The following is a 25,030-nucleotide window of genomic DNA, read 5'->3' on the forward strand; positions in this document are numbered from 1 at the left end:
TTGAGAACTTCTGCCCTTAGTGTGAAGAGTTTCAGTCTCTTGTAACCAGAGCTGAAATTGTGATGTCATAATGCCTCAATCCACCAATGCCTAAGAGCCAACCTCATCAGTGATGTCACAATGGCTTGACTGCCCATCACTTGGCGTACTTTTAGTACATGTAGCAGTGATTTCCATTTCTAGAGACATTTTTTTTTCTTTAATTAAGAGAGGAAGTTATCAACATAGGTTACCATTAAGATGTGTTATTTTACTGTTAACCCCAGTTATTTGTAACTAGGTCTCATTGAAACAAAATGGGACCTGTGCTAAAACAGGACGAGTTAGTGGTGAAATAACACGTCTTAACAGCAGCCCACGTTCATAACTTCCCTCCTTAGTGAGAAGAGTTTCAGTCTCTGGTAACCAGAGCTGATATTGTGATGTCATAATGCCTCGGTCCACCAATAAGAGCCAACCTCATCAGTGATGTCACAATGGCTTGACTGTCCCACACTTAGGCTCACTTTTATTACATATAGCAGTGATTTCCATTTCTAGAGGCATTCTTATTTCTTAAATTAATGGGAGAAGTTATCAGTGTGGGCTACCATTGTGTTATTTTACTGTTAACCTCAGTTATTAGTAGCTAGATCTCACTGCATAAACTGTGATATGAGCATGAATTAATGGTAAAATAACACATCTTAACGGTAGCTCATGTGGATAACATCTCCCCCTTAGTGTGAAGAGTTTCAGTCTCTGATAACCAGAGCTGATACTGTGATGTCATAATGCCTCAGTCCACCAATAAGAGCCAACCTCATCAGTGATGTCATAATGGCTTGACTGTCCTACACTTAGACTCAGCTTTATTACATATAACAGTGATTTCAATTTCTAGAGACATTTCCTTTTTCTTTAATTAAGGAAGAAGTTATCAACGTGGGCTACCATTAAGACGTGTTATCTTACTGTTAACCCTAGTTATTAGTAATTGGTCTCACTGCTTAAGTAGCACTAATTAGTGGTAAAATAACATGTTTATGTTTTTAAAAAGCATTTCATTTATCGCAGTTTAAAAAAAAAAAAAAAAAATGATCATAGCAGGGTACGAACAACAGTAAAATGTAACAAGTTAAGGGGCCCTTTTACAAAGCTGCGGTAAAGAGTGGCCTGCGGTATTGTGGGCATGTGAAAATTGCTGTGTGCCGATTTACTGCCTGAGCCCTTACTGCCTCCTATTTAGAAGGTGGGAAAGGCTCACGTGCTAACCTGGCGGTAATCAGACAGCATGTGCAGATGACTGATTAGCACCGGGCATGCCTACTTCCTGCCCGCCCCCCCCCCCCCCCCCCCCCCCGGCACTAGAAAATAGAAAAATATTTTCTGGCACTGGAAATGCCATGTGGCAAACACAGAACTACTGCAGGCTGCCGCAGTATGCCACTTGGCAATGCTGTTTTGCCATATGGTAGCCCTACCGCGCCTTTGTAAAAGGGCCCTTAAAACAGGAAAGGAACGCCATAATTGAAAGGAAAGAAAGGCAAAAAGAGGAAAAACACAGTAAATTACAATCGACAAGTTACAGGAGGCTGTCAGCTTTCAGAGGGAAAGGCCAAAGGCGCAATGAAAAAAATGACTTCTTAGTAGGATCTTAAATTTAACAAAGGATAATTCTGAATGAATGTCAGAGTTTAGAAGCCATAAAAAAATGCCGATTTCCAGGTAGTCTCATAGTGCGCAAATCTTGGAGAGGGCAGAACAAGGCAGTTGGCGTTCGGAGAATGAAGGGTACGGATGGAGGTACAAGGGATAACAACAGACGATAAATAAGTGGGGGCACCAAGGTGTAATGCTTTATGGGCTAGTGAGAGGACCTTAAAGCGACTACGGTAATTGACGGGGAGCCAGTGGAGACGCATAAGAAGAGGTGAAATGCGACCAAACCTTTTTGCCTTACAGAGAATTCGGACAAAGGTGTTTTGGAGTGTTCGCAAACATCGGAGTTGAGAGTGGGGAAGACATAAATAAATGGGAAATGACCAGGGCATGAATCAAAGTATGAGGAGACTGAAAATCAAGGCCTTAAAGACAACCCATGTTGATGATAACTAGTCCCCTATGAACCCCACCCATGTTCCCTCCTCATTTACACAGTTTTGGCTAGACATTGACTTGTCCATTCAAGCTGCAACAGAAGTGTATCATGACAGCGTCTCGATTCACTTAGATTCTTAATTGTGGGCAAAGGAAAGTGAATGAATTACCAAAAACTGGAGATATTTTTGTCACTTTAGGAGCTGAATGCAAATCTTTTGTTCTTAAAAAAAAGTTTCCTTCCAAATAATAAGATTAACAAAAATGGTTTGCAAAATACCTTTCATGACCATTGTTTTTACCATGGTTGAACGTCTTGGTGAATTATGATGCTTCAGTAGAGTTTGGCCTAACAGAGAGAAGAAGAGGTCTGTTCTGTATACAGATACTATTCTGTTATTGTTCATAGAGAAAGGAAAACCTCAAAAATGATTTTCTTTAAATATTTATGTTTGGGAGGTGGCTGAGCATAGCTCGGTAGGGGAGCAGAATAGGTTTTCTGAGGATTGGGCTAGGTAAGGGTTAAAATGTGGTAATAAAGATAGAGTCTCTATTCTGGGGTACAACTGACTTGTTGCAGGGGATCTGAGATAAACTTATAGCATTAGGTAAGATTCTGTTCAGAGGTAAACCTGGTCTCCCTCTGGGCAGAGTTGAGTTAAGTCCTGTTGTGCTTTCTGTGAATTGGGATGGGAAAAGTTTGACGTGGGAGCACATCTGGATTCCTTAAAGTCAGTGAGGAAGAGTTGAGTTAACAATATTTCTGGGCCAGGGTATGGGCTGGGTAACAGCCTGTCCACTAGAGGGAGCCCTTCTTGAACAATTTGTGTTAGAATGTTTCATTTTTCTTTGCATGTGATAGAGTGGAGTTGCTTTACCCGTAAAGGGATTTTTCCGTAGACAGCAGGGAAATGCAGCCACACTTGTCTGACATCATTAGAGCCCGACCGAAACCAGGATCTTTGATGTCTACTGAAACCGAATCTGTGACCAAAATTGGCTGCTCGGTTTTGGCAGAAACTGAAGCCAAAAAATGAAAATGCCCCCCCCCCCCCCAGACCTGGTGGCAGCCCCCTTCTGGGCCTACCATTTCACTGGTAGGTAGTAGGCACAGAAGCGTCCCACTTGCTCCTGCTCCCACACACACCTGGCCCAGAAAATGGCTTCCAGGACTTACAGCAGCAGTCTCGCGAGGTCCCGGCAGCCATCTTGAAAATGGAATCAGCACGGGCAAACTTCCTCTAAGCATTTGCCCCTCTTCCTATGCTGGCAAAGGTCCCTCCTCGCGTGTGGTGTGCAGAATAGTTTTTGCCGGCCGCTGGATACATAAGCGCCTTGAGCTGCAGCTGAGCTGAACCTCCCACCTGCGGAGAAGAAGTGGTGCCATTTGGATGGGACTGCTGGAGGAGAGGAAGATGTAGTGGGGGCTATCATTGAAGGAGCAGGGCCCGGTGGAGCGGAAGCCATTGTCATCGTCAGTGGCGCAGCCAGTATGGGGCCACGGGGGCCTGGGCCCCCGTAGATTTGCCCCTGGACCCCCCTGCCGACGACCCTCTTGACCCCCCTCCCGCCGCCAACCCACTGTCACCTACCTTTGCTGGGGGGGGACCCCAACCCCCGCCAGCCGAGCCGAGGTCCTCTTCTTCCCAATCCCGCGCAAGGCTTCGTTCTAGTCTGAGACTCACAGAAACAGAACGAAGCCAACGTGCAGGACGTCAGACTAGAACAAGCCTTGCGCGGGATTGGGAAGAAGAGGACCTCAGCTCGGCTGGTGGGGGTTGGGGTCCCCCGCCAGCAAAGGTAGGCGATGGTGGGTTGGCGGCGGGAGGGGGGGTCGAGAAGGTCGTCGGCAGGGGGGGGGTCAAAGTTGGTGGCGGGGGGGGGGGGGGTCAGCAATGGCAGGGGGAGGTCGGTGGTGCCGGGGTGGGCTAAAATGTGCCCCCTCACCTCGGGCTCTGGACCCCCTCCCGCCGAAGCCTGGCTACGCCCCTGGTCATCGTGCTGGTAGACTTCGTAGCCGTACATGCAGATAGAGCTGCAGATGGCGACTGCTGCAGATACAAAAAGTTCCGAGTAAAGGCAGGTCTCCTGAAGATACTGTTTTTGACTGTGTATTATATATTTTTTTTTCGGGGGGAGGAGTGAAGGCATTCGATGATTGAAGTTTCCTGAGGAGGAGAGCTGTGACCGTTGAAGAGCATGGGATGGACAAGTGAGACTGAGGGAGCTTTGCCAGTGTGGGAAGTGGGCAACTTGTTCAGGGGACTCTAAGAAAGCTCCTTTTGAGCTGGAGGAGGGCTCAGGCACAGTGGATCCGTCATGGATGGTGTCATCACAAGTGTGCCTGAATGTTCCCTGCTTGTCTGCGGAGAATCTAAATCAGTGGGTAACACATTGATTTGGTGCATCAGTAGGGTCGCTAAACCAGGCTTGTACAATTCCTGTTTTGAAGGTTGAAATCAAGCCTGTCTTTCTGCGTAATCAAGCTATGCAAATTAGCCTGTATCTCATGATTCTCTGGTCTAGTTATCCTAAAAATCTGACCTATCTGTGGCTCTTGATGACCACAGTTGTGCAGCTGTTCTCTGACTCAAGAGATTCCTTTTATTTTTGACTGGTCCTGCTGAACCCGAATTATAGCTACGTCTTGCAAGGTTCCACGTTAGGAGTTACGGACCAAGAAAGGGATCTGGGTGTCGTCGTCGATAATACACTGAAACCTTCTGCTCAGTGTGCTTCTGCGGCTAGGAAAACGAATAGAATGTTGGGTATTATTAGGAAAGGTATGGAAAACAGGTGTGAGGATGTTATAATGCCATTGTATCGCTCCATGGTGCGACCGCACCTTGAGTACTGTGTTCAATTCTGGTCACCGCATCTCAAGAAAGATATAGTAGAATTGGAAAAGGTGCAGCGAAGGGCGACTAAAATGATAGCGGGAATGGGACGACTTCCCTATGAAGAAAGACTAAGGAGGCTAGGGCTTTTCAGCTTGGAGAAGAGACGGCTGAGGGGAGACATGATAGAGGTATATAAAATAATGAGTGGAGTGGAACAAGTGGATGTGAAGCGTCTGTTCACGCTTTCCAAAAATACTAGGACTAGGGGGCATGCGATGAAACTACAGTGTAGTAAATTTAAAACAAATTGGAGAAACTTTTTCTTCACCCAACGCATAATTAAACTCTGGAATTCGTTGCCGGAGAAAGTGGTGAAGGCGGTTAGCTTAGCAGAGTTTAAAAAGAGGTTAGACGGTTTCCTAAAGGACAAGGCCATAAACCACTACTAAATGGTCTTGGAAAAATCTACAATTCCAGGAATAACATGTATAGAATGTTTGTACGTTTGGGAAGCTTTGCCAGGTGCCCTTGGCCTGGATTGGCCGCTGTCGTGGACAGGATGCTGGGCTCGATGGACCCTTGGTCTTTTCCCAGTGTGGCATTACTTATGTACTTATGTCCTCTACTTGGCTCACTTTTATTACATAGAGCAGTGATTTAACCTATTGTGATGTCATAGTGGCTCATTCCACCAATAAGAGCCAACCTCATTAGTGATGTCACAATGGCTTGATTGTATATAATGTTTGTACGTTTGGGAAGCTCGCCAGGTGCCCTTGGCCTGGATTGGCCGCTGTCGTGGACAGGATGCTGGGCTCGATGGACCCTTGGTCTTTTCCCAGTGTGGCATTACTTATGTACTTATGTATGTATTTATTCATTAGGATTTACTGTGCATTGTGACATGGGGGCATCAATTTGGGCTTAGGCTTGGGCATGTCATGGAAGTATTGCATTCAGACCTGGGGAGGGAAGGAAGATGGCCACTGCTGCTTTGGTGACCCCTACTGGCAAAGAGTGGTACTGAGGGTGTGTTATTTCATCCTTCAGGCTGGCAGAGGGTAACAGTACAATCTGGGTACAGGAAGCAGCAGACACTAATGGTGAGAAAAGGTTAAAAAGACCACAACGAGAAGAAACAAAAACGGGCAAAAAGATACCCTTCCTTTTTCTTTGAAAAGCCTCAGCTACCACAACTCCAGTACAAAGCTTTCTATTTTGGGGAGGGATGAATCTTACCAGCAGGATGAAGGGGAGGGATGAAGCCTGTTTCCTCTTTGATGATCTGTGAATTGCTTCCTTTTCATCCTCCTCTTCAATGAGTTTCACCATCTCCAAGCCAGCGCGGAAACTCCCTGAAAAGCTGTAAACTGTTGTTAATAAGTACGTTGGTAGAATATAATTTGATGATGTGATTACCATTCGTGATGATATTTTGGAGTTAGGTTCATTTTTTAGAAACAGTTTTAAGAAACCCTAACATGTAATTTAGATGTTTTAAATTTTTGATTTAAATTTAAAAAAATGAATCTACCCATTGTCTTATGCACAAATTTAGACTGTGAGACCCTCCAGGGACAGGGAAATTCCTACTGCACCTGAAGCTAACTCACCCTAAGCTACCACTGAAAAGGCCCAGGCTAAATCCATATCCCTTCCCTCCCCCTGTGCTCAAGGACTAATCGAGGGGCTTGATTTTTCTTCCATTTTTGGCTGTAGCACTAAGGACTATCTTCCGTAGACTTTCCAAAGCCCCACTTCTCCCCCACCAACCTTACTAAGGTGTTATATATTTATTTGGGTTTTGCTCACAACTTTTGTCAGTAGCAGCTGAAAGTGAGTTACATTCAGGTACACTCTACATGTATTTTCCTGTCCCTAAACGGCTTACACTCCAATGATCAATTTTCCCGTGATGGTCAAAATAGAACCTCAAAATTAGTGCAGGAACAGCTCGGGGAAATAAAGCCCCGATGCACTGGGTGGGGCTTCAATACCATATAAGGGAGTTTTTCCATTCTATGGTAATGAAGTCCCACCCAGGCACTAGGCAGGGCAGGGCGCCACCATTTTGAAGGTGGCTCCCCAGGAACAGGGAGTGCTACTCCCTCCTCTTGTCTCAAGGTATGGGGGGGGGGGGTTGGGGGGCAGTAGGCCAATAGGGCAGGGGCGGGGGGTTGCCCACTGGGCCAACAGGGACAATTTTTGTCGGGCGGGGGGGAGAGGGTTAGCCCGGTTCCCCGAATGGTCAGTCCGCCCCTGTTAGGAAAGAGGAAAAGATCTACAATAATTTTCAGGAAAGCATTCACATTCATTCACAAGCTATAAAATAGCAAAAGGATGGTAAAAGGGGAGGGATGGGAGAAAAGGTACAGGGGCTTCGTTATTATAAAGGAGGAGGGGTACAGGGAGAACTGATGCTATAACAGCAAGACCCCTATGTAGTATTAAAGGCTTGATGGAATAGTCAAGTCTTTATGGCTGGTTTGAATTTACATAGTAACATAGTAGATGACGGCAGAAAAAGACCTGCACGGTCCATCTAGTCTGCCCACGATAAACTCATATGTGTATACCTTACCTTGATTTGTACCTGCCTTTTTTCAGGGCACAGACCTTACAAGTCTGCCCAGCAGTATTTCCCGCCTCCCAACAACCAGTCCCGCCTCCCATCACCGGCTCCGGCACAGACCCCGTATAAGTCTGCCCTCCCCCATCCTAGCCTCTCAACCACCAACCCCTCTTCCCCCCGCCACCCAATTTCAGCTAAGCTGGGAGAGAGTTCCAGTGAAATGGAGCAGCTATGTAAAATGCAGTGTCTGTTGGTTTCAAGGCCTGTTTAGGGTTGGGAAGGACCAGCAATAATCATTTAAAGATCAAAGCAAACGCATAGGGAATAGGAAGATTAGATAAGCAGTGTGAAAGACCTTTCCGGAAAGCTTTAAAGGTGAGAGTTAAAAGTTTATAAATAATTCTTTGGCTAATCGGAAGCCAATGGTACTTATGGAATATTTTCTTAGCATAACAGAGTAACCTCACGGTGGGTTTTTGTAACGTCTTAAGTCAAGAACCTAGATAAATAATATTACTGTAATCCAATCTGGAAATGAATAAGGACAGAATGAGAGGATGAAATGCATTGTGATTTCCTAACTGAACGCAAGTGTCAAGGTGCAGTAGCGTAGCCAGAAACTTTTACAGGGGGCGTGTCTCCCCACCCCCCCTGCCACCCACTCTCCCTGTGCTGTCATCCCCTTTCGCTCCCCCCCCCCCCACCACCACTGCCAAGTTCACCCTCACCTTAAAATCCTCTCAGCATGTTCACCCGGCAGCTGCACTTAGGCTGTCTCCCGGCTGCTCCGGGACTTCCTGAACTGTCCCGCCCCAGTTCAGGGATGAAGTCGCAGAGCAGGCCACAGGCAGCCTATGGGCGCCACTGCCGGGTGAAGACGCCAAGAGAATTTTAAGGGGAAGCCAGACCTGACGGGGGGGGGGGGGGGGCACGTACGCCACAACACATCTACCCCAGCTACACCACTGCCAAGGTATTCAGCATCATTAACCAGTTCAGTCCCACTGAATATCTGGGCAGGACTCAGTCAGCATGAGTTAACTGGGCGGGAGCCACTGAATATTAACCCCTTCATTTCTTGCCCCTCCCTCTTTTCATGCTGCCCTTTTTACCCTCAACTTCTTTCTTGGGTTTTTCATTCTTAGGATGTTAAGTATGTCGCCATCAGTGGATATTTGTTCCTTCGCTTCTTCGCTCCCGCCATATTGACACCAAAGTTGTTCAACCTCCGAGACCATCATGCCGACACCCGCACCAGCCGCTCCCTCCTCCTCCTCGCCAAGGTATGTAGCATGGCATGCGAGGCTAGGTGCAAGACCAGAGGTTGAGGCCCTTGGAGGGTGTTACGCAAGGGCTAGTACAATATGAGGGGCATTTTCGATATCACGTCCCAATCCAATTTTGGATGTTTTGCAAACATCTTGCGGTGAGATTCAATCTGTGTGCACAAACCACAAAAAAATATTATTTTTCCTTGGATGGGGCATGTCGGGGGTGTGGATGCTGGTGTAAGGGCTCTTGTTAATTTTTGTTAATGGCTGCGTGGTAATGGAAACATTAGAGCATAGCCGCCGAGACGGGGGGAGCAAGGGGTACAAAATTCCACGGGCCTCCAAGGGGGGCCCGGCGCCGCAGTCCCACCCGCCCTCCGTCGTCAACCGTCTGCCCCCTGCATTGAAATCGCAGTCTCACCTCCATGAAAGCAGCACTGCAGGCAGCAGAACGCCTCCCTTTAGCCTTCCTTCCCTCCCTGTGTCCCGCCCTCGTCTGACGTAACTTCCGCAAGGGCGGGACACAAGGAGGGAAGGAGGGTTGAAGGGAGGCGTTCTGCTGCCTGCAGCGCTGCTTTCACGGAGGTGACACTGCGATTTCAATGCAGGGGGCCCAGCCCAGCGGCGACCTCGGGAGGGGTGGAGGGGGGAGCAGTGGCTGCAGCGATCTCTGGGGGGAGCAGTGGCAACATCGGAGGGGGGAGCGGTGGTGGCGACCTTGGGGGGGCGGGGCAGCAGGGGTGGCCTTGCCCCGGGCCCAGCCCAGTCTCTCGGCGGCCCTGCATTAGCGCATGGCCATTAATTCAAAAATAGAAAGTTGACCATTTTCTGGCTGCGAGAAAAATGGCCTTAGCGTGCATGAAAAACCTGTGTAAGGGTACGCTAAGGCCAACTTTTCCTGCAGCTTAGTTAAAGGACTCCTTAGTGTGAGCTAAATTGAATTAATCTAAGAATTAAGGCACATTAAGTTGATTGGCATGCATTAACATTTTTTTGTTCAAAATGAATTTATGAAGCAGATGTCTGAAAATTTTCTTTTTTGGTGGGGGGGGGGGGGGAGGGGGGGAGAATTCCAAACGAAGTAAACAGTTTTGCCTTGTGCATACGGTTATTTCTGGAGTAACATAGCAATCACAGTACGTTATCTAGGGAGAAATCGTAAGGCCTTCCTCTGGGAACAAGAAACTTCTAATTACATTACAGAGTCAGCCGGAACTGATGACTTTAAGGCACTACATCAGAATGAGTAATTTGCTTAATAAAATGTCACTCTCTGTTAACGTTACTTTCATTCTGCGTTCCCAGAAAGAGAGCATGAAAGACAAAGGTACTAATGGGCCGATGATCAGAAGCAAACGCAGGTGCTAGAGGTGTTAGCACCATACTAGTTCCTGCGTTTGCTACCGCTCCTTGATCAGAGCCTCCGAGCACATGAAACAATGCACTCACGGGCTGTAAACGCAACTAGCATGCAAATGCATGCAGAACAGGGCTAAACCTATTCATCTCCAATGATCAGTGATCAGCGCGCCAAAGATTGGCTCGCTGGCCGCGGTAAACCCTAGGCGTTAGGGTTTGCAGACCATTGGGGAGGAATGGTGAGCCCTGTTCAGCATGCATTTTCATACTAGCAGCCCCCCCCCGCGGGAACCAAACCCCCTATCCCCCCAGCAACAGGGACATGCTCAGGCACAATCCTCCCACACTTCTACCCCATGATCAGAGAGAATTGCGTGCTTAAATTTGCACGCAATTATCTCTGATCATAGGTGCGGTAAAGCCCCGCGCTGTTTCAGCGCTATTTTTAGAGCGCTGTTTGGAACAGCGCGGGGCCCATAAATGAGTGAGGAGGAAAAGAGACAGGAAGCTGATCCTGGAAGGGTTCGTTCGGTTCATTATAGGGTGAATCAGGAATCAGAGTCATTTCTTCTCAGACTGTTCTTATGTAGCTCTGCCGTCCAGGGTGAGGACAGAGCACCCTCCCAGATGGACAGACAGACTCTGTAATTTTTATTCCAGAGGAAGCCTCATGGGCCAGTGGTTCCCCCAGAGAAAAGAGAACTCGGTGGGAGAAGGGGAGATGTGAGAGAATCTTCTGCTGAATACCTGGCAGACAGGGGAGGTGCTGTGCATTTTAGCTCTCTCTTCCCATGATTTACACATCTGAAGTCAGTCCACTAAACCTAAATTTTCTCATAAGACTGGAGGTTAAAAACATGGCTCTCTGCGTTTAATAATCGGGGGTGTGGCTTGCTCCCCTGACCTGCTCACATTTCACTTCCTGCATCAGATGGGAGCAGAAGTCCTCTTCTGGAAGTGCATCAGGTCCAGTAGCCATTTTGGTAGTGGAGGAAACTGGAGTCTTTGTTGGTCATGAGATTTGTTTTCCTGGAACAACCAGTACAATGTTGCAGAAGATGCATTTTGAGTCTCTGTGAAAGAGGGACTCATATCATACTACTACTACTACTTAACATTTCTAAAGCGCTACTAGGGTTACACAGCGCTGTACAATTTACATAGAGGGACAGTCCCTGCTCAAAGAGCTTACAACCTAGAAGACAAGTGAATGGTCAGTCCGATAGGGCCAGTCAAATTGGGGCAGTCTGGATTTACTGAACGGTAAGAGTTAGGTGCCGAACGCAGCATTGAAGAGGTGGGTTTTAAGCAAAGACTTGAAGATGGGCAGGGAGGGGGCTTGGCGTATGGGCTCAGGAAGGTTGTTCCAAGCATAGGGTGAGGCGAGGCAGAATGAGCGGAGCCTGGAGTTGGCGGTGGTGGAGAAGGGTACTGAGAGGAGGGATTTGTCCTGTAAGGGGAGATGAGGGTAGAAAGGTAGTGAGGGACAGCAGACTGAGTGCATTTGTAGGTAAGAAGGAGAAGCTTGAATTAAATGCGGTGATTGGAAGCCAGTGAAGTGACCTGAGGAGAGGGGTGATATGAGTATATCGATCATGAACTCCAACGCCATCTCTGCTGGTTCTGTCCTAGAGTATAGCGTCCATCCATCATCTGCTGATACCCACAAGACTTCTCCTTCTTCCTAACTCAAAGTCCTACGCCGCTGACCTTCCGCTCTCTTCCCTGAGAGTTAGCAATGGAGGGCAGTGAATAGAGCCAAAGGATCCAGGTTCAGTTCCAACCCCCACCTACTCACCCCTTATTAAATGACCTTTAACAAGTGACTCCACCTCCTTACACTTCAGGCTTAGACTGTCAGCTGTTTGGAGAAGGAGCATTACAATAATCCGAGTCATCTGGCTAGCAATGAGTGCCTTAAAGATATTAAAAAACAGAATATATATTTAACAATTTAGGAAGACCAAGAAGCAGTAGAGAGACTGTGCCCGAATCCTGTGCCTCTCGTTAGCTCCTTTGAACAAGAGATTTACTAACCGAAGGGCCAAAGAGCACAGTCCCGGACCAGGAGGAGCAGCAACAGGCTGAAACGTCTTCTGTTCCTCTGTCCCTGCAGACGGTGCAGAGCATCGGAAACCTGGGGTTGCAACTGGGACATGGGAAAGAGCAGTGGATGGCACCCCTGCATCCCTTCATCCTGCAGAGCATCAGTCGGGTCCGGGACTTCCTTGACCAGCTCATCGATGTGGACAGTGAAAATGGTGAGTTGCCACCTTAAATTTCCATTTTATCCTCAGCCAAGGAATGAAGACCCTGTAAATGCAAATTCAGTTTAAGTGACATCAGTGCTGCTTCCATGGCAAGGAGCAGGAAAAACCACCTCAGGAGAAAGCCCTGCACACTGCACTGATAAAAAGGCACTGTTTACACTGTACTGTTAACACAGAATAATCACTGATATTTCAGGGAACTGTAAGATCCTGTTATCACAAGCTTTATTTATCAGCCTAAGCCTGGAGCTGAGATTTTATTCTGTTGAGAAGGGAATATATTTGCTTGTTCTGTGTGATATGGATTTTCACGTCACGGCTTTCCCATGGACCTTTCCACACTGGCTGTCCAGTCTGCTCTCTCCTGGGGGGGGGGGGGGGGGGTGACAGCCTCAAATACTACATCCTCTAGTGATTACTGACCTGATGCTGGAGAGAATTTCCTTTGCTGAGGTGAGAGGGAAGCTCAGTCCCAATAAAGAGGGTAATTCTATAACGGAGCGCCAAGAACATGGCTTTGCGGAGCTTATTATTTAAACAAAAGTGGGCACTTACTTTTCTTTCTGGAATATTAGCGTAACAGGTCAAATATGTGCCTACTAGTAAGAAAGGCCCGTTTCTGAAGCCAATGAAACGGGCGCTAGCAAGGCGCTTTCGTTCCCATCCCTCTCCCCTTGATGCTGGACTTACCCTCCGTGCTTCAGGGTGGTCGTGGTCGTGGGCGCCCCGCCCCGCCCCGTGATGTAGAGAGTGGCTGGCTGGCTCCCTCGCTGCCTGTGACCTACAGCCTGCCTGGCTTACTCCCTCCAATCGTCGTCGCGTAGTACATCGATGTATGCCCCGCCCTCGCGTCAAACGTGATGATGTTGAGGGCGGAGCGATGCGATTGGTCAAGTGTCATAGCTCCGCCCTCAACGTTATCACGTTTGACGCGAGGGCGGGCCAAATAGTAATGGGGCTAAATTCCGATCTCTGGCACCTCACAAACCGGAAGTTGCAGCTTCATTAGAACGTTGAGGTAGGCAATTATGTGTGGAAGGGGCGTGGCTGTGGGTGGGTCTATCAGTGAGATTGGTGCATGAGTGACAGTGAGTGGTGAGTGGTGACAGCCTAAGTGCAGGGCTCCAGGGTTTCCCTGCCACAGAGTGAGCTTCAGAATGTTTGAGGTGAGAATTATTAATATAGATATTTTAAGTGTGAGCATTTACACCAGCTATAGAACTATACTTTATGGGGTCGATAGTCAACGGATTTAACCAGCCAGAAATGGCTCCTGGCTGGTTAAATTATTTGTTACTATTACTACTACTACTACTATTTAGCATTTTTATAGCGCTACAAAGCGTACAGAGCGCTGCACAAACATAGAAGAAAGACAGTCCCTGCTCAAAGAGCTTACAATCTAATAGACAAAAAATAAAGTAAGCAAATCAATTAATGTGTAGAGGAAAGAGGAGAGGAGGGTAGGTGGAGGCGAGTGGTTACAAGTGGTTACAAGTCAAAAGCAATGTTTGTTCAGGGCTAATCGGTCATTTTCAATTACGTTTAACCAGTTAGATTCGCGGAAAATAACCTATTAGCACCGAACTCAAAACTGGCTATTTTTTTTGGTGATGGTGGTGGGGGGGGGGGGGGGGGGGGGGGGGGCGAAGTCAGCACATGGCCAGTTAAGTAACTTAAAAGTCACAAGAACATAAGAATAGCCAAACTGGGATAGACCAAAGGTCCATCAAGCCCAGCATCCTGTTTCCAGCAGTGGCCAATCCAGGTTACAAGTACCTGGCAAGATCCCAAAACAGTACAATGCATTTCATGCTGCTTATCCTAGAAATAAGCAGTGGATTTTCCCTAAGTCCATTTTAATAATGGCTTATGGCTTTTCTTTTAGGAAGCTATCCAAACCTTTTTTTTAAACCCCGCTAAGCTAACTGCTTTTACTACATTCTCTGGCAACGTTGCCGTGTTTCCCTCCCAAAGAGCGTCATCAGGGGTTTCTATTCGCTACTAAAGAGCGTCACCCGGGTCTAATGATTCAATACAAGTGATATGGGATACTTGTAAGAGACAAGAACTATACAAGCCAGTTGGCGGGTTTTACAACCACAAGCGCTGTGATTGGTGAATATCGGAGAATACACGAAATTCTACAAAAACTTGAAGGAACTGCTGTATATGTGCTTGATTGAATCATTAGACCCAAAACCAGCTCCAGGAACATTTTGCAGTGCATGTGGATATGGATGAATAACAAAGAAGCGGTAATGCTAGATAAAGGGACGTAAACAGCATTGACTCTGCATGAACTTAAATTCTGGTGGGGTTTAGAACCATGAGACTGCATTGATTCAATACTGCTCACAGTTTGTGGTGTAACCCGGTATGATATAATACTAAAGATATAATAGACGGCAACTCAGGGCCGGTCTTAGCAATTGGGGGGCCCTGTGCAGACCAGTTCGGTGGGGCTCCTAGCCCCTTGCCTAGCCACACCCCTTGCCCAATTCCCCCCCCCCCCCCCCCCCAATGACAAGAACTTTTTTTTATTTTTTAATTTAAGATCTACGGTCATACAATCAAAATATACAGAGCCTCATTAAATACCGCAGATCAGTCATAGAGATATGACGGTAAAAAAAACTATAAACCTCAAGTCAGTCTTTCATATATAGCAATACTAGAGAATCAGAAACTGAAATGCAAGATATCAGAGATACTGGTTTCCCAAAGCTGACATGTTCCAATTAACACATTCAAAATAAAATAGTATTTTTTCTGCCGTTTGTAGTCTTGAGTGTCTCTTCTGCTTTTCTGTTCTTTCGTCTTTCCAGGTCTCCTGTACATTTGACACTTCTTTCTTCATGTGACTATCTGGCCTGTCCAGGATCTTCTCCTCTTTTGTCCTTGTTTCTATCCTCCCACTTATGTTCAGCATCTGATGTCTTGGTGTCCCCTTTCCTCAATGTATGTTTAGCATCACCCCTCTCTCTCCCTATCCTGTGCTTACTCCATGCCCAGCTTCTCTTCTCTGTGCTCTGTCTCTACTAATTACTACTTATCACTTCTATAGCGCTACAAGGCACACGCAGCGCTGTACACCAAACACAAAAGACAGTCCCTGCTCAAAGAGCTTACAATCTAGATAAGACAGGTAAACCCCCACCCTGGGTCCATCATTTCTCCCCTTCTCTCTCTCTCTCACTCGTATCCCCCCCACCCCTCCCCCCCCCCACACACATATACATACATTGTGGCATATCTCTTGCTTTCTCTCCATGGATCTTGTGCCTCTCCTTCTGTGGTCTCTTCCCTCTGCCCCCCTCCCTGGATCTAGCATCTTTCCTCTCTCTTCCCCTCCCGTCTAGTCCCAATGGCCAGCACACATCTCTCTCTCTCTCTCTCACCACACAAATGGGTTCCCATCTCCACCCCTGAGTCCAGCGCCTTTCTCTCTTGAACCCTCCCTTGGTGCTCCCATCTGACCCGATCACTGGCAGCACCGCGGCTGTGACCATGGCAGACCGCCCCCGCCGACATCAGGATTTTCCCTGTAGGATGTCCCGCCTGCGCAGAAACAGGAAGTCGCGTGATAGCAGGTGGAGCACTGCAAAGGGAACATTCGTTTATTGGCAGCCACGGCACTGGCAGAGGCAGTCTCTCACAATCACACAGCCGCTGACAGCGATCAAGCCAGGTGGGAGGACCCAAGGAATCGATACCGCCGGGGGGGGGGGGGGGGCTGTGGAACAAGGCAAAGAAGCGTCGCTGGACTCGAGGGGGAAAAAGGGGAGACGAAAAGGGAAGAGAGTTGGCAAGCTGCTGAGCGGAAGGTGACTGCGAAAGCAGGAATGAATGCGAGATATTTGATCTGATGTCGGGGGTCAGTAGCGCGGGGCCCCTGGGTGCGCGAGGCCCTGAGCACCCGCACCGGTCGCCCCTGCCCAAGACCGGCCCTGAGTGGGCTGATAGTGCAAGAGAGTCGTGAATAATTGGATGTGTTAAGGGACTATGAGCAGTGTAATTTGATTAGTGTTTTTAAGTCAAATGATATCTTATGATAAGCAGATGAAGAAACAAATTTGCATTTATACATAGTTGTGTTGGTGAAGTACATTGTGACGTAATTTGCAGCTATATTGGAATAGTTTCAACCCGAAGTTTTGATATTGTAACATTGAGTAAAGAAATATTTTCTCTGATTTGTTTTAAATTTACTACTTTGTAGCAGTGGCGTAGCCAGACCTGATATTTTGGCTGGGCCCAGAGCTAATATGGGTGGGCACTATATTATATATATATATATATATAGTGCCCACCCATATTACCTAGGGCAATGAGGAGCCTATCCCCACCCAGAAATTCCCCAACAATAAATTTTAATAGTGACCACCAGCCCCAGGCAGGCAGCAGGCCCCAGCTAACTCAATTTAAAAAAAATTACACAGCACACGTCACACAATGTTAAAAATTATGATGAAAAAAAAGTATTAAAATTTTTATTACCGGCTCCTATTGCTGCTGGGCTCGCCTCGAAATAATGTCGAATCATGAAGAAGAACCTTCCAGGGCCAGGCTCGTGCTCCTCACCTCCGCTCCGCAACCGTCCTGTAAAACATGCACTGCATGGCGTGCATGTGGTGGTGGGCTGGACTGGAGTCCTGGACTGACAGCTGAGCGGGTGCCGCCATTCATTCCAGGCAGCTTCGCGCTCCGGAACTTTCATCCGATCTGGGTGCATTCAGAGCTGCCAAGGGGTCCCAATTTTTGAGAGGGAGATTTTTAGTACACACCCCCAGCCCTGCCCTACTCTGTATTGGCTCCACCCCAACAATCCCACTGCCATTTCAGAAAATATTTTATTTAATAGTCTAATACCCTTTTCAATTAACTTTCAGAGGCCAAATCCTCCTGCCTCAGGTCAGGACATCCTCTCCTGACCTGAGGAAGGAAGTGCTGGTCTCTGAAGACTAATCAAAAGTGTTTTAAAAATCAGTGAAGGTATCACCTTATTTTCTATTTTATGTTTTATTTGCATTTATTAACCTTCATTAGCACAGCTACCACATTGCTTTATCCTAAATTAAAAATAACATTATTTTCTGTACCTTTGTTGTCTGGCCATTTACTTTTTCTAATTGTGTTGGTCCCAGTCAAGATTCTGCATTCCTTTGTCTTGTCTTAACTCTCTTGCCAGGGTTTCCTGTTCATTTGTAATTTTTCTCTCCTTTTTCTTTGTTTTCTTCAATTTATTTTTCTGTCTCACTCTCTGTCCAGATTTAATTAATTCTTACTATCCATTCTTTAATTTCCCTCTTTTTACTTCATCTACCTATCCCTTTTCATCTTTTCCTCACTTTTGTTCTCCCCATGCCTCTTCCTCTTATTCTCCAGTCTTTCATTAACTCTATCCTCTCCCCCTTTCTCTCCCTATCCTTTCAGTGTCTCTCCCTTTCTCTGAATCCAGCGTCTCCTCTTTCTCTCCCTAACCTTCCATCCAGCACCTTCCCTCTTTCTCTCCTACCCTTCCACCTATTACCCTCTCCCAATCCATCCATCCATTGTCTCCCTCTATCTCCCCTTCCTTCTAGACAGTTATCTCTCTACCCTTTTCCATTCAGCATGTCCTCTCTCATCTTACCAGTGGCTTTCCTCTTTCTCGCCTACCCATCCATCCAGCGTCTTCCCTCTTTCTGCTCCCAGCATTTTCCCTCTTTCTCCCTCCTTTCATCCAGCATTTCTCCATTTGACCAGCTAAGGTCTCCCCCAGTTTCTTTTCAGCAGCTTCTCTCTCTTTCTCCTGCCATTTTCCATGTCCCCTCCTTCTCGCCCCCATCTTTCTACTCATCTCTCTCTCTCTCTCTGTACCCCTCTTCCATCTAGCATTTTTCCTCTCTCACCCTCCTTTCATCCAGCATTTCTCCTCTTTGTCTCTCCATCTGACCAGTCAGGGTATCCCCCTTGTTCCCCTTCCTTCTCCCCAGCAGCCTGTCTCTCCCCTGCTCTTTTCCATGTCCCCTCTTTCTCTCTCTGGCTCTCCCCTGCTCTTTTCCATGTCCCCTTTTTCTCTGGCTCTCCCCTCTTTCTCTCCCCTGCTCTTTTCCATGTTCTCTCCCCATTTCTCTCTCTCTGGCTCTCCCCTGCTCTTTTCCATGTCCCCTCTCTCCCAATCTCTCTCTCTGTACTCTCCAGCGTCCTCTTCTTTTTTTTCTCTCCCCTCTGCTCTCTCAGACACCCTTCCCCTACCAGCCACATTTCCTCTCTCACTCTGGCCCTCTGCAGCAGGAGCAGTGTCGTCAACACAAGAAGAAAAACAAGCGCGGGGCCGCCCACAGCAGCCTTCAGTCATGCGCTTTCGGCTCTCTCATCCTCTGCCCCCGCTGACGTCAATTTCCCATTCCGGGAGCAGAGGACAGGCAGAGCCGACAGCGCATGACTGAAGGCTGCTGTGGGCGGCCCCGCGCTTGTTTTTCTTCTTGTGCCAGTTGAACTGAAGTGGTGGCTCGGGGAAGCGCCTGTTTTTGTTCCTGCTGCTGCTCAGGAGAGAAGCGGAAGCGGCGGCCAGCAGTGGAGTTCAGCGGGAGACTGGAACAAAGGTGGAGATGTCGATGGGCGGGCCTGGAGGGAAAGTGGGTGGGCCTGGGCCCACCCAGGCCCACCCGTGGCTATGCCCCTGCTTTGTAGCTTCGTTGCGTGCCCCCTAGTCCTAGTACTTTTGGAATGAGTAAACAAACGATTCACGTCTACCTATTCCAGTCCACTCTTTATTTTATAGACCTCTATCATATCTCCCCTCAGCCGCCTTTTCTCCAAGCTGAAGAACCCTAGCCACTTTATCCTTTCCTCATAAGGAAGTCGTCCCATCCCCTTTATCATTTTTGTCGCCCTTCTCTGCACCTTTTCTAATTCCACTATATCTTTTTTGAGATGCGATGACCACAATTGCACACAATATTCAAGGTGTTGTCCTAACTTTTTGCAGTAACCCCTATCTAGTTAAGTGCTAACATCTCACTTTTAACTGGCTATCAGGCTCATTTTCGAAAGAGATGGACATCCAAAAAGTGACATAAATCGGTATTTGGACGTCCAACTCACAGAGACGTCCAAATCGGTATAATTGAACCCGCATTTTGGACATCTTTTTTCACAAGTCCGTCGCAAGGACATCCAAATCCCAGGGGGGGCGTATTGGAGGCGTGTTTAAGGTGGGACTTGGCCGTTCCTAAGACTTGGACATCTTTGAGCCATAATGGAACAAAGCAAAGACGTCTAGGACTAAAACTTGGACTTTTTCAGCTACACCTGTTTTTATTATGAATAAGGCATAAATAGGTGCCCGAAATGACTAGATGACCAACCTGTACTCCTCCAGTGGTCACTACCCTCCTCCCAACCCCAAAAATTGTGATGAAGAACCTTTCTTGCCAGCCTCTATGCCAGCCTCAGATGTTGTACTCAGGTCCATTACAGCGCATGCAGGTCCCTGGAGTAGTTTAGTAGTAGGTGCAGTGCACTGCAGACAGGTGGACCCAAGCCCATACCCCCCCTACCTGTTACACTTGTGGAGGAAACAGCGAGCCCTCCAAAACCCACTGTACCCACATATAGGTGCCCCCTTCACCTGTAAAGGCTATGGTAGTGGTGTACAGTGGGGGAGTTTGGGGGGCTCAGCACACAAGGTAAGAGAGCTATGTACCTGGGAGCATTTTATGAAGTCCACTGCAGTGCCCCCTAGGGTGCCCGATTGCTGTTCTGGCATGTCAGGGGGACCAGTCTATTAAACATACTGGCTCCTCCCACGTCCAAATGGCTTGAATTTGGACGTTTTAGACTTGGATGTTTTTGTTTTCGAAAATGGCCGAAAATCAAAGACGTCCAAATCGCAAAACGTCCAACTCCAAGGGCGTCCATGGTATTTTCGAACACAAACGATGAACATCCATCTTTTTCAAGAATGACCTTCTCCCCGCCTTGGAATTTGGACGTCTTTGTAAAACGTCCAAATTCACATGTTTCTTTTGAAAATGCCCCTCTATACGTTAGCAGCTCCATAAACCCGGGATTACAATGTTGGTGCTCGGACAAGGCCCGGCATTGAATTTCTGAGCTTAATGCCAGCAGCGGTCAGCAAAGTGCTGATCACTGCCAGCTGATATTGGATCCTACGAGCGTAACTGCATTCTCCACCCATACTCCGCCTAAACTCCGTCCATGTGAACGCCCACCTCGAATATTGCTGCATACTTATAGAATAGCGTGTAGCCGTCAGGGGCGTAGCCAGACTTGACAGGAGGGGGGGCCAGAGCTTAAAGTGGTGGGGAGGGGCTCCCCGCTGCAGCTGCACGATGGTACCTTGGCTGGCGCGGGGTCCCCAACCCCCACCAGCTGAAGCATTTGTCCCGCGCTGGACTCGCATTGCCTGCCCTGCTCTGTTCTAATTTGTGCCGCACATGCTCATTTTAATGAAACTGAGCACGCGTAAAGCGTCGCGCGTGCTCAGGTTGCTAAAACGAGCATGCCCGGTGCGACTCAGAGAAGAGCAGGGTAGGCAATGCGACAAGACCAGCGTGGGACAAACGCTTCAGCTTGGCGGGGGTTGGGGACATCCGTCAGCGAAACCGGGCACCCCAGAGCCAATTTGAAGGGGGCCCAGGCCCCCGTGGCCCCCCCCGTAGCTACGCCACTGGTAGTTGTATACACATGTAAATGACTAGAGCACTGGGATATACAAAATAATACAAAATCTGCTTTGATTGTAAGTGCAGAAAGGCGGTACGTCAAATCCCATGCCCTCATCTGAAACCCCGTCCAAACATAGTAACATAGAGGGGAATAATCGAACGTCGCCGGCGAAATAGGTCGCCGGCGATCTATTTTGGCGGTGGCGCAACAGCTGGCCGGAACCGTATTTTCAAAAAAGATGGCCGGCCATCTTTTTTTTCGATAATACGGTGTGGGCCGGCGAAATGCCTTGGATTTCGCCGGGTTTGAGATCGCCACTTTTGTTTTTCCGCGATAATGGAAAAAACTGCCGGCGATCTCAAACTTGGCGAAATCCAAGGCATTTGGCCGTGGGAGGAGCCAGCATTTGTAGTGCAATGGTCCCCCTCACATGCCAGGACACCAACCGGGCACCCTAGGGGGCACTTCAAACATCTTTTATAAACAACCAAATTAGCTTCCAGGTGCATAGCACCCTTCCCTTGTGTGCTGAATCCCCTAAATCCCCTCCAAAACCCACTGCTCACAAGTGTGCACCATTACCCTAGCCCTAAGGGCTAAAGGGGGGCACCTACATGTGGGTACAGTGGGTTTTGGGGGGGTTTGGGAGGGCTCAACATTACCCACCACAAGTGGAACAGGGGGGGGGGGGGATGGGCCTGGCTCTGCCTTTCTGCAGTCCACTGCAACCAACAACAACTGTTCCAGGGACCTGCATACTGCTGTCAGGGTACTGGGTATGACATTTGAGGCTGGCATACATGCTGGCAAAAAAGGTTTGTATTTTAATAATTTTAGTGTGGGAGGGGGTTGGCGACCACTGGGGGAGTAAGGGGAGGTCATCCCCCATTCCCTCCGGTGGTCATCTGGTCAGTTGGGGCACCTTTTTGAGGCTTGGTTGTGAAAATAAAAGGACTAAGTAAACCTGGCGAAATACTGCTTATCGCCGGGTTTTATTTTTCCATTATCCGTGAAAGCCGGCCATCTGGTAGCCACGCCCAAGCCTGCCCATGTCCCGCCTTCGCTTTGCCGCCAACACGCCCCTTTGAACTTTCGCCGGCAAGGTGAAGGGAAAGCAGCGAAGCTATCACAAATGTAGCTTTCGATTATACGCTTTTCACCGCTTTTGCGAAATCGCCGGCCATATCCCGATTTGTGTCGGGAAATAGCCGGCGATTACTTTTGATTATAAGCTGGATAGTAACATAGTAGATGACGGCAGAAAAAGACCTGTACAGTCCATCCAGTCTGCCCAACAAGATAAACTCATATGTGTATACCTTACCTTGATTTGTACCTGCCTTTTTCAGGGCACAGACCGTACAAGTCTGCCCAGCAGTATTTCCCGCCTCCCAACCACCAGTCCCGCCTCCCATCACCGGCTCTGGCACAGACCGTATAAGTCTGCCCTCCACTATCCTCACCTCCCAACCACCAACCTCTCTTTCCCCACCTGCTCCGTGTGGAAGAAGGTTTTTCTGAGCCTCCTCCATACCAACACATCTCCAGATCCTCTGCGACATTTGGTATTTACATTGTATTCCTAAAGGCAGCTGTTGCCAGGCGGTCCCTGGGTGATATTTAGAAATCTGTTCTTCATCTGGCATTTCACATGTTGTTTGTTTAGGTCAGGGAAGGGAGACATTGATACCTGAAGCTCAGATCCTGCAGTGACTGGCTCTCAGAGCAGCTGCTGAGGGGCGGGAAAACTCAGATCAAACAGGCATAAAATGAAAGCTCCAAAACCCCACTAGGACTCTGATGTGGAGTCTTTTAAGGATGCTCAGGAGCTTGTATAGGGAATGGAAACTACACTCCAGTCTCCTCTTAGTCTTTATTACAGAAAGAGGGTGCTCTAAGACAGTCTCCCTTCCATCTCTCTTGCAGAAAGTGTGTGCTCTCAGATGGTCTCCTTCTGTCTCTCTTGCAGAAAGAGTGTCCTGTCAGACAATCTCCGTTTTATCTCTCTTGCAGAAAACGGGTGCTCTCGGATGGTCTTCCATCTCTCTTGCAGAAAGTGTGTGCTCTTGAACGTAGGTTATTTTTTAGAGACAACATTAGCGATTGCTGGACAGAGAACATCGTGTTTGCAATTATCTCTGCTTCTGTGAACAGATATTGTGAAAATCAGCTGTTTGTAGGCCCACACAATCTCATAGACACGCACCAATACACTCTCTGAACCTCTACTCCAGCGCTCTCACCACTCTTAAACCCTACCAACTGACAAAATTGTCAGACCTCCCTGTTCCCTCGATTATGTTTTGTCCCCCTCTCAACTCACCCCTGTTATATTCCACTGTTCGATCCCCTAAGAATATCCTGAACTTACTCTGTCTTATATAATTCTTCACAATGTAACCCATAATTGTACTGCAACCAACTGCACTTCCATCTTTTACAATGTATTGTAAGCCACACTGAGCCCGCAAATAGGTGGGAAAATGTGGGATACAAATGCAAATAAATAAAATAAATAAATTTAGACTCCTGATGAAGGCCTAGTAGGCCAAAACACGATCTGTGTCGAAAGTTGTGCCTTTTTATTAAAGTTCTTTTACACCATTACAGAGTGGCGCTTGCGACTTTATCGTCTTCGCTCCGACCTATGACAACTCCACAGGCAAAATGGCTGCCACAACATACAGCAGCAGCCTTGCGAGATTACTACAGGAGGCCATGGTTGCCATTTTGAGACTAGAACCGGCATAGACAAAGGCAATCCCCAGTCACTCCTGCCCATGCTGGCTCCAGTCTCAAAATGGCTGCCATGACCTCCTGCGGCAGTCTCTCAAGGCTGCTGTGGGAAGTCAAGGCAGCCATTTTGACTGCTGAGCTGGCATGGGCAGGAGCGACTAGAGATTGCTCCTATCCCAGTCACTAGGGCATTATATGTGTGTGTGTGTGGGGGGGGGGGGGGGGGGGGAGGGTTCTGTTTCAGCAAAAAATGCACTGGCATTTTCGGCAAAAACTAAATGATAGCCAAATGTGGATTTCAGGCCGGTTTCAAAACTAAAACTGAGGAGTAGCCTAGTGGTTAGTGCAGTGGACTTTCATCCTGGGGAACTGGGTTCAATTCCTACTGTAGCTCCTTAGGACTCTGGGCAAGTCACTTAACCCAACCCTCCATTGCCCCTGGTACAAAATAAGTACCTGAATATATGTAAACCACTTTGAATGTAGTTGCAAAAACCTCAGAAAGGCAGTATGTCAAGTCCCATTTCCCTTTCCCTTATGACATCACAATATCAGAAGTGAGCCAAGTATTGGGCAATCAAGCCATTGTGACATCACTGATGAGGTTGGCTCTTATTGGTGGAATGAGTGGAGGCGTAGCCTAGTGGTTAGTGCAGTGGACTTTGATCCTCAAGAACTGAGTTCAATTCCCACTGCAGTTCCTTGTGACTCTGGGCAAGTCACTTAACCCTCCATTGCCCCTGGTACAAAATAAGTACCTGAATATATGTAAACAGCTTTGAATGTAGTTGCAAAAACCTCAGAAAGGTGATATATCAAGTCCCATTTCCCTTTCCCTATTTGAGATTCTACATGGAATGTTGCTACTACTGGAGATTCTAGATGGAATGTTGCTACTATTTGAGATTCTACATGGAATGTTAATGTTGCTATTCCACTAGCAACATTCCATGTAGAAGCCTGCCCTTGCAGATCAGCAACGCGGCCGTGCAGGCTTCTGTTTCTGTGAGTCTGACGTCCTGCATGTACGTGCAGGACGTCAGACTCACAGAAACAGAAGCCTGCGCGGCCGCATTGGTGATCTGCAAGAGCCGACTTCTATATGGAATGTTGCTAGTGGAGGCGTAGCCTAGTGGTTAGTGCAGTGGACTCTGATTCTGGGGAACTGCGTTCAATTCCCACTGCAGCTCCTTGTGACTCTGGGCAAGTCACTTAACCCTCCAT

General features: G+C 47.8%; 1 protein-coding gene across 5 annotated transcripts in view; it reads left to right on the forward strand.

Annotated features, from left to right (window-relative positions):
• Window positions 1-25,030, forward strand: part of RASAL1 (RAS protein activator like 1) — a 258,927-nt gene that overhangs the window by 150,546 nt on the left and 83,351 nt on the right. For 4 of the 5 annotated variants that reach the window (XR_003943755.1, XM_030217945.1, XM_030217943.1 and 1 more), the window contains 2 exons: window positions 8,637-8,774; window positions 12,238-12,382. Coding sequence is in view for 4 of the 5 variants with exons in the window: in XM_030217945.1 (XP_030073805.1) it covers window positions 8,637-8,774; window positions 12,238-12,382 (283 nt within the window). In the remaining variant the exon portion in view is untranslated. The remainder of the gene's footprint in view (window positions 1-8,636; window positions 8,775-12,237; window positions 12,383-25,030) is intronic. The other variant, XM_030217946.1, reaches the window with a different exon arrangement.

This window comes from Microcaecilia unicolor, chromosome 11 (genome assembly GCF_901765095.1).
Source record: "Microcaecilia unicolor chromosome 11, aMicUni1.1, whole genome shotgun sequence".
Lineage (NCBI taxonomy): Eukaryota > Metazoa > Chordata > Amphibia > Gymnophiona > Siphonopidae > Microcaecilia > Microcaecilia unicolor.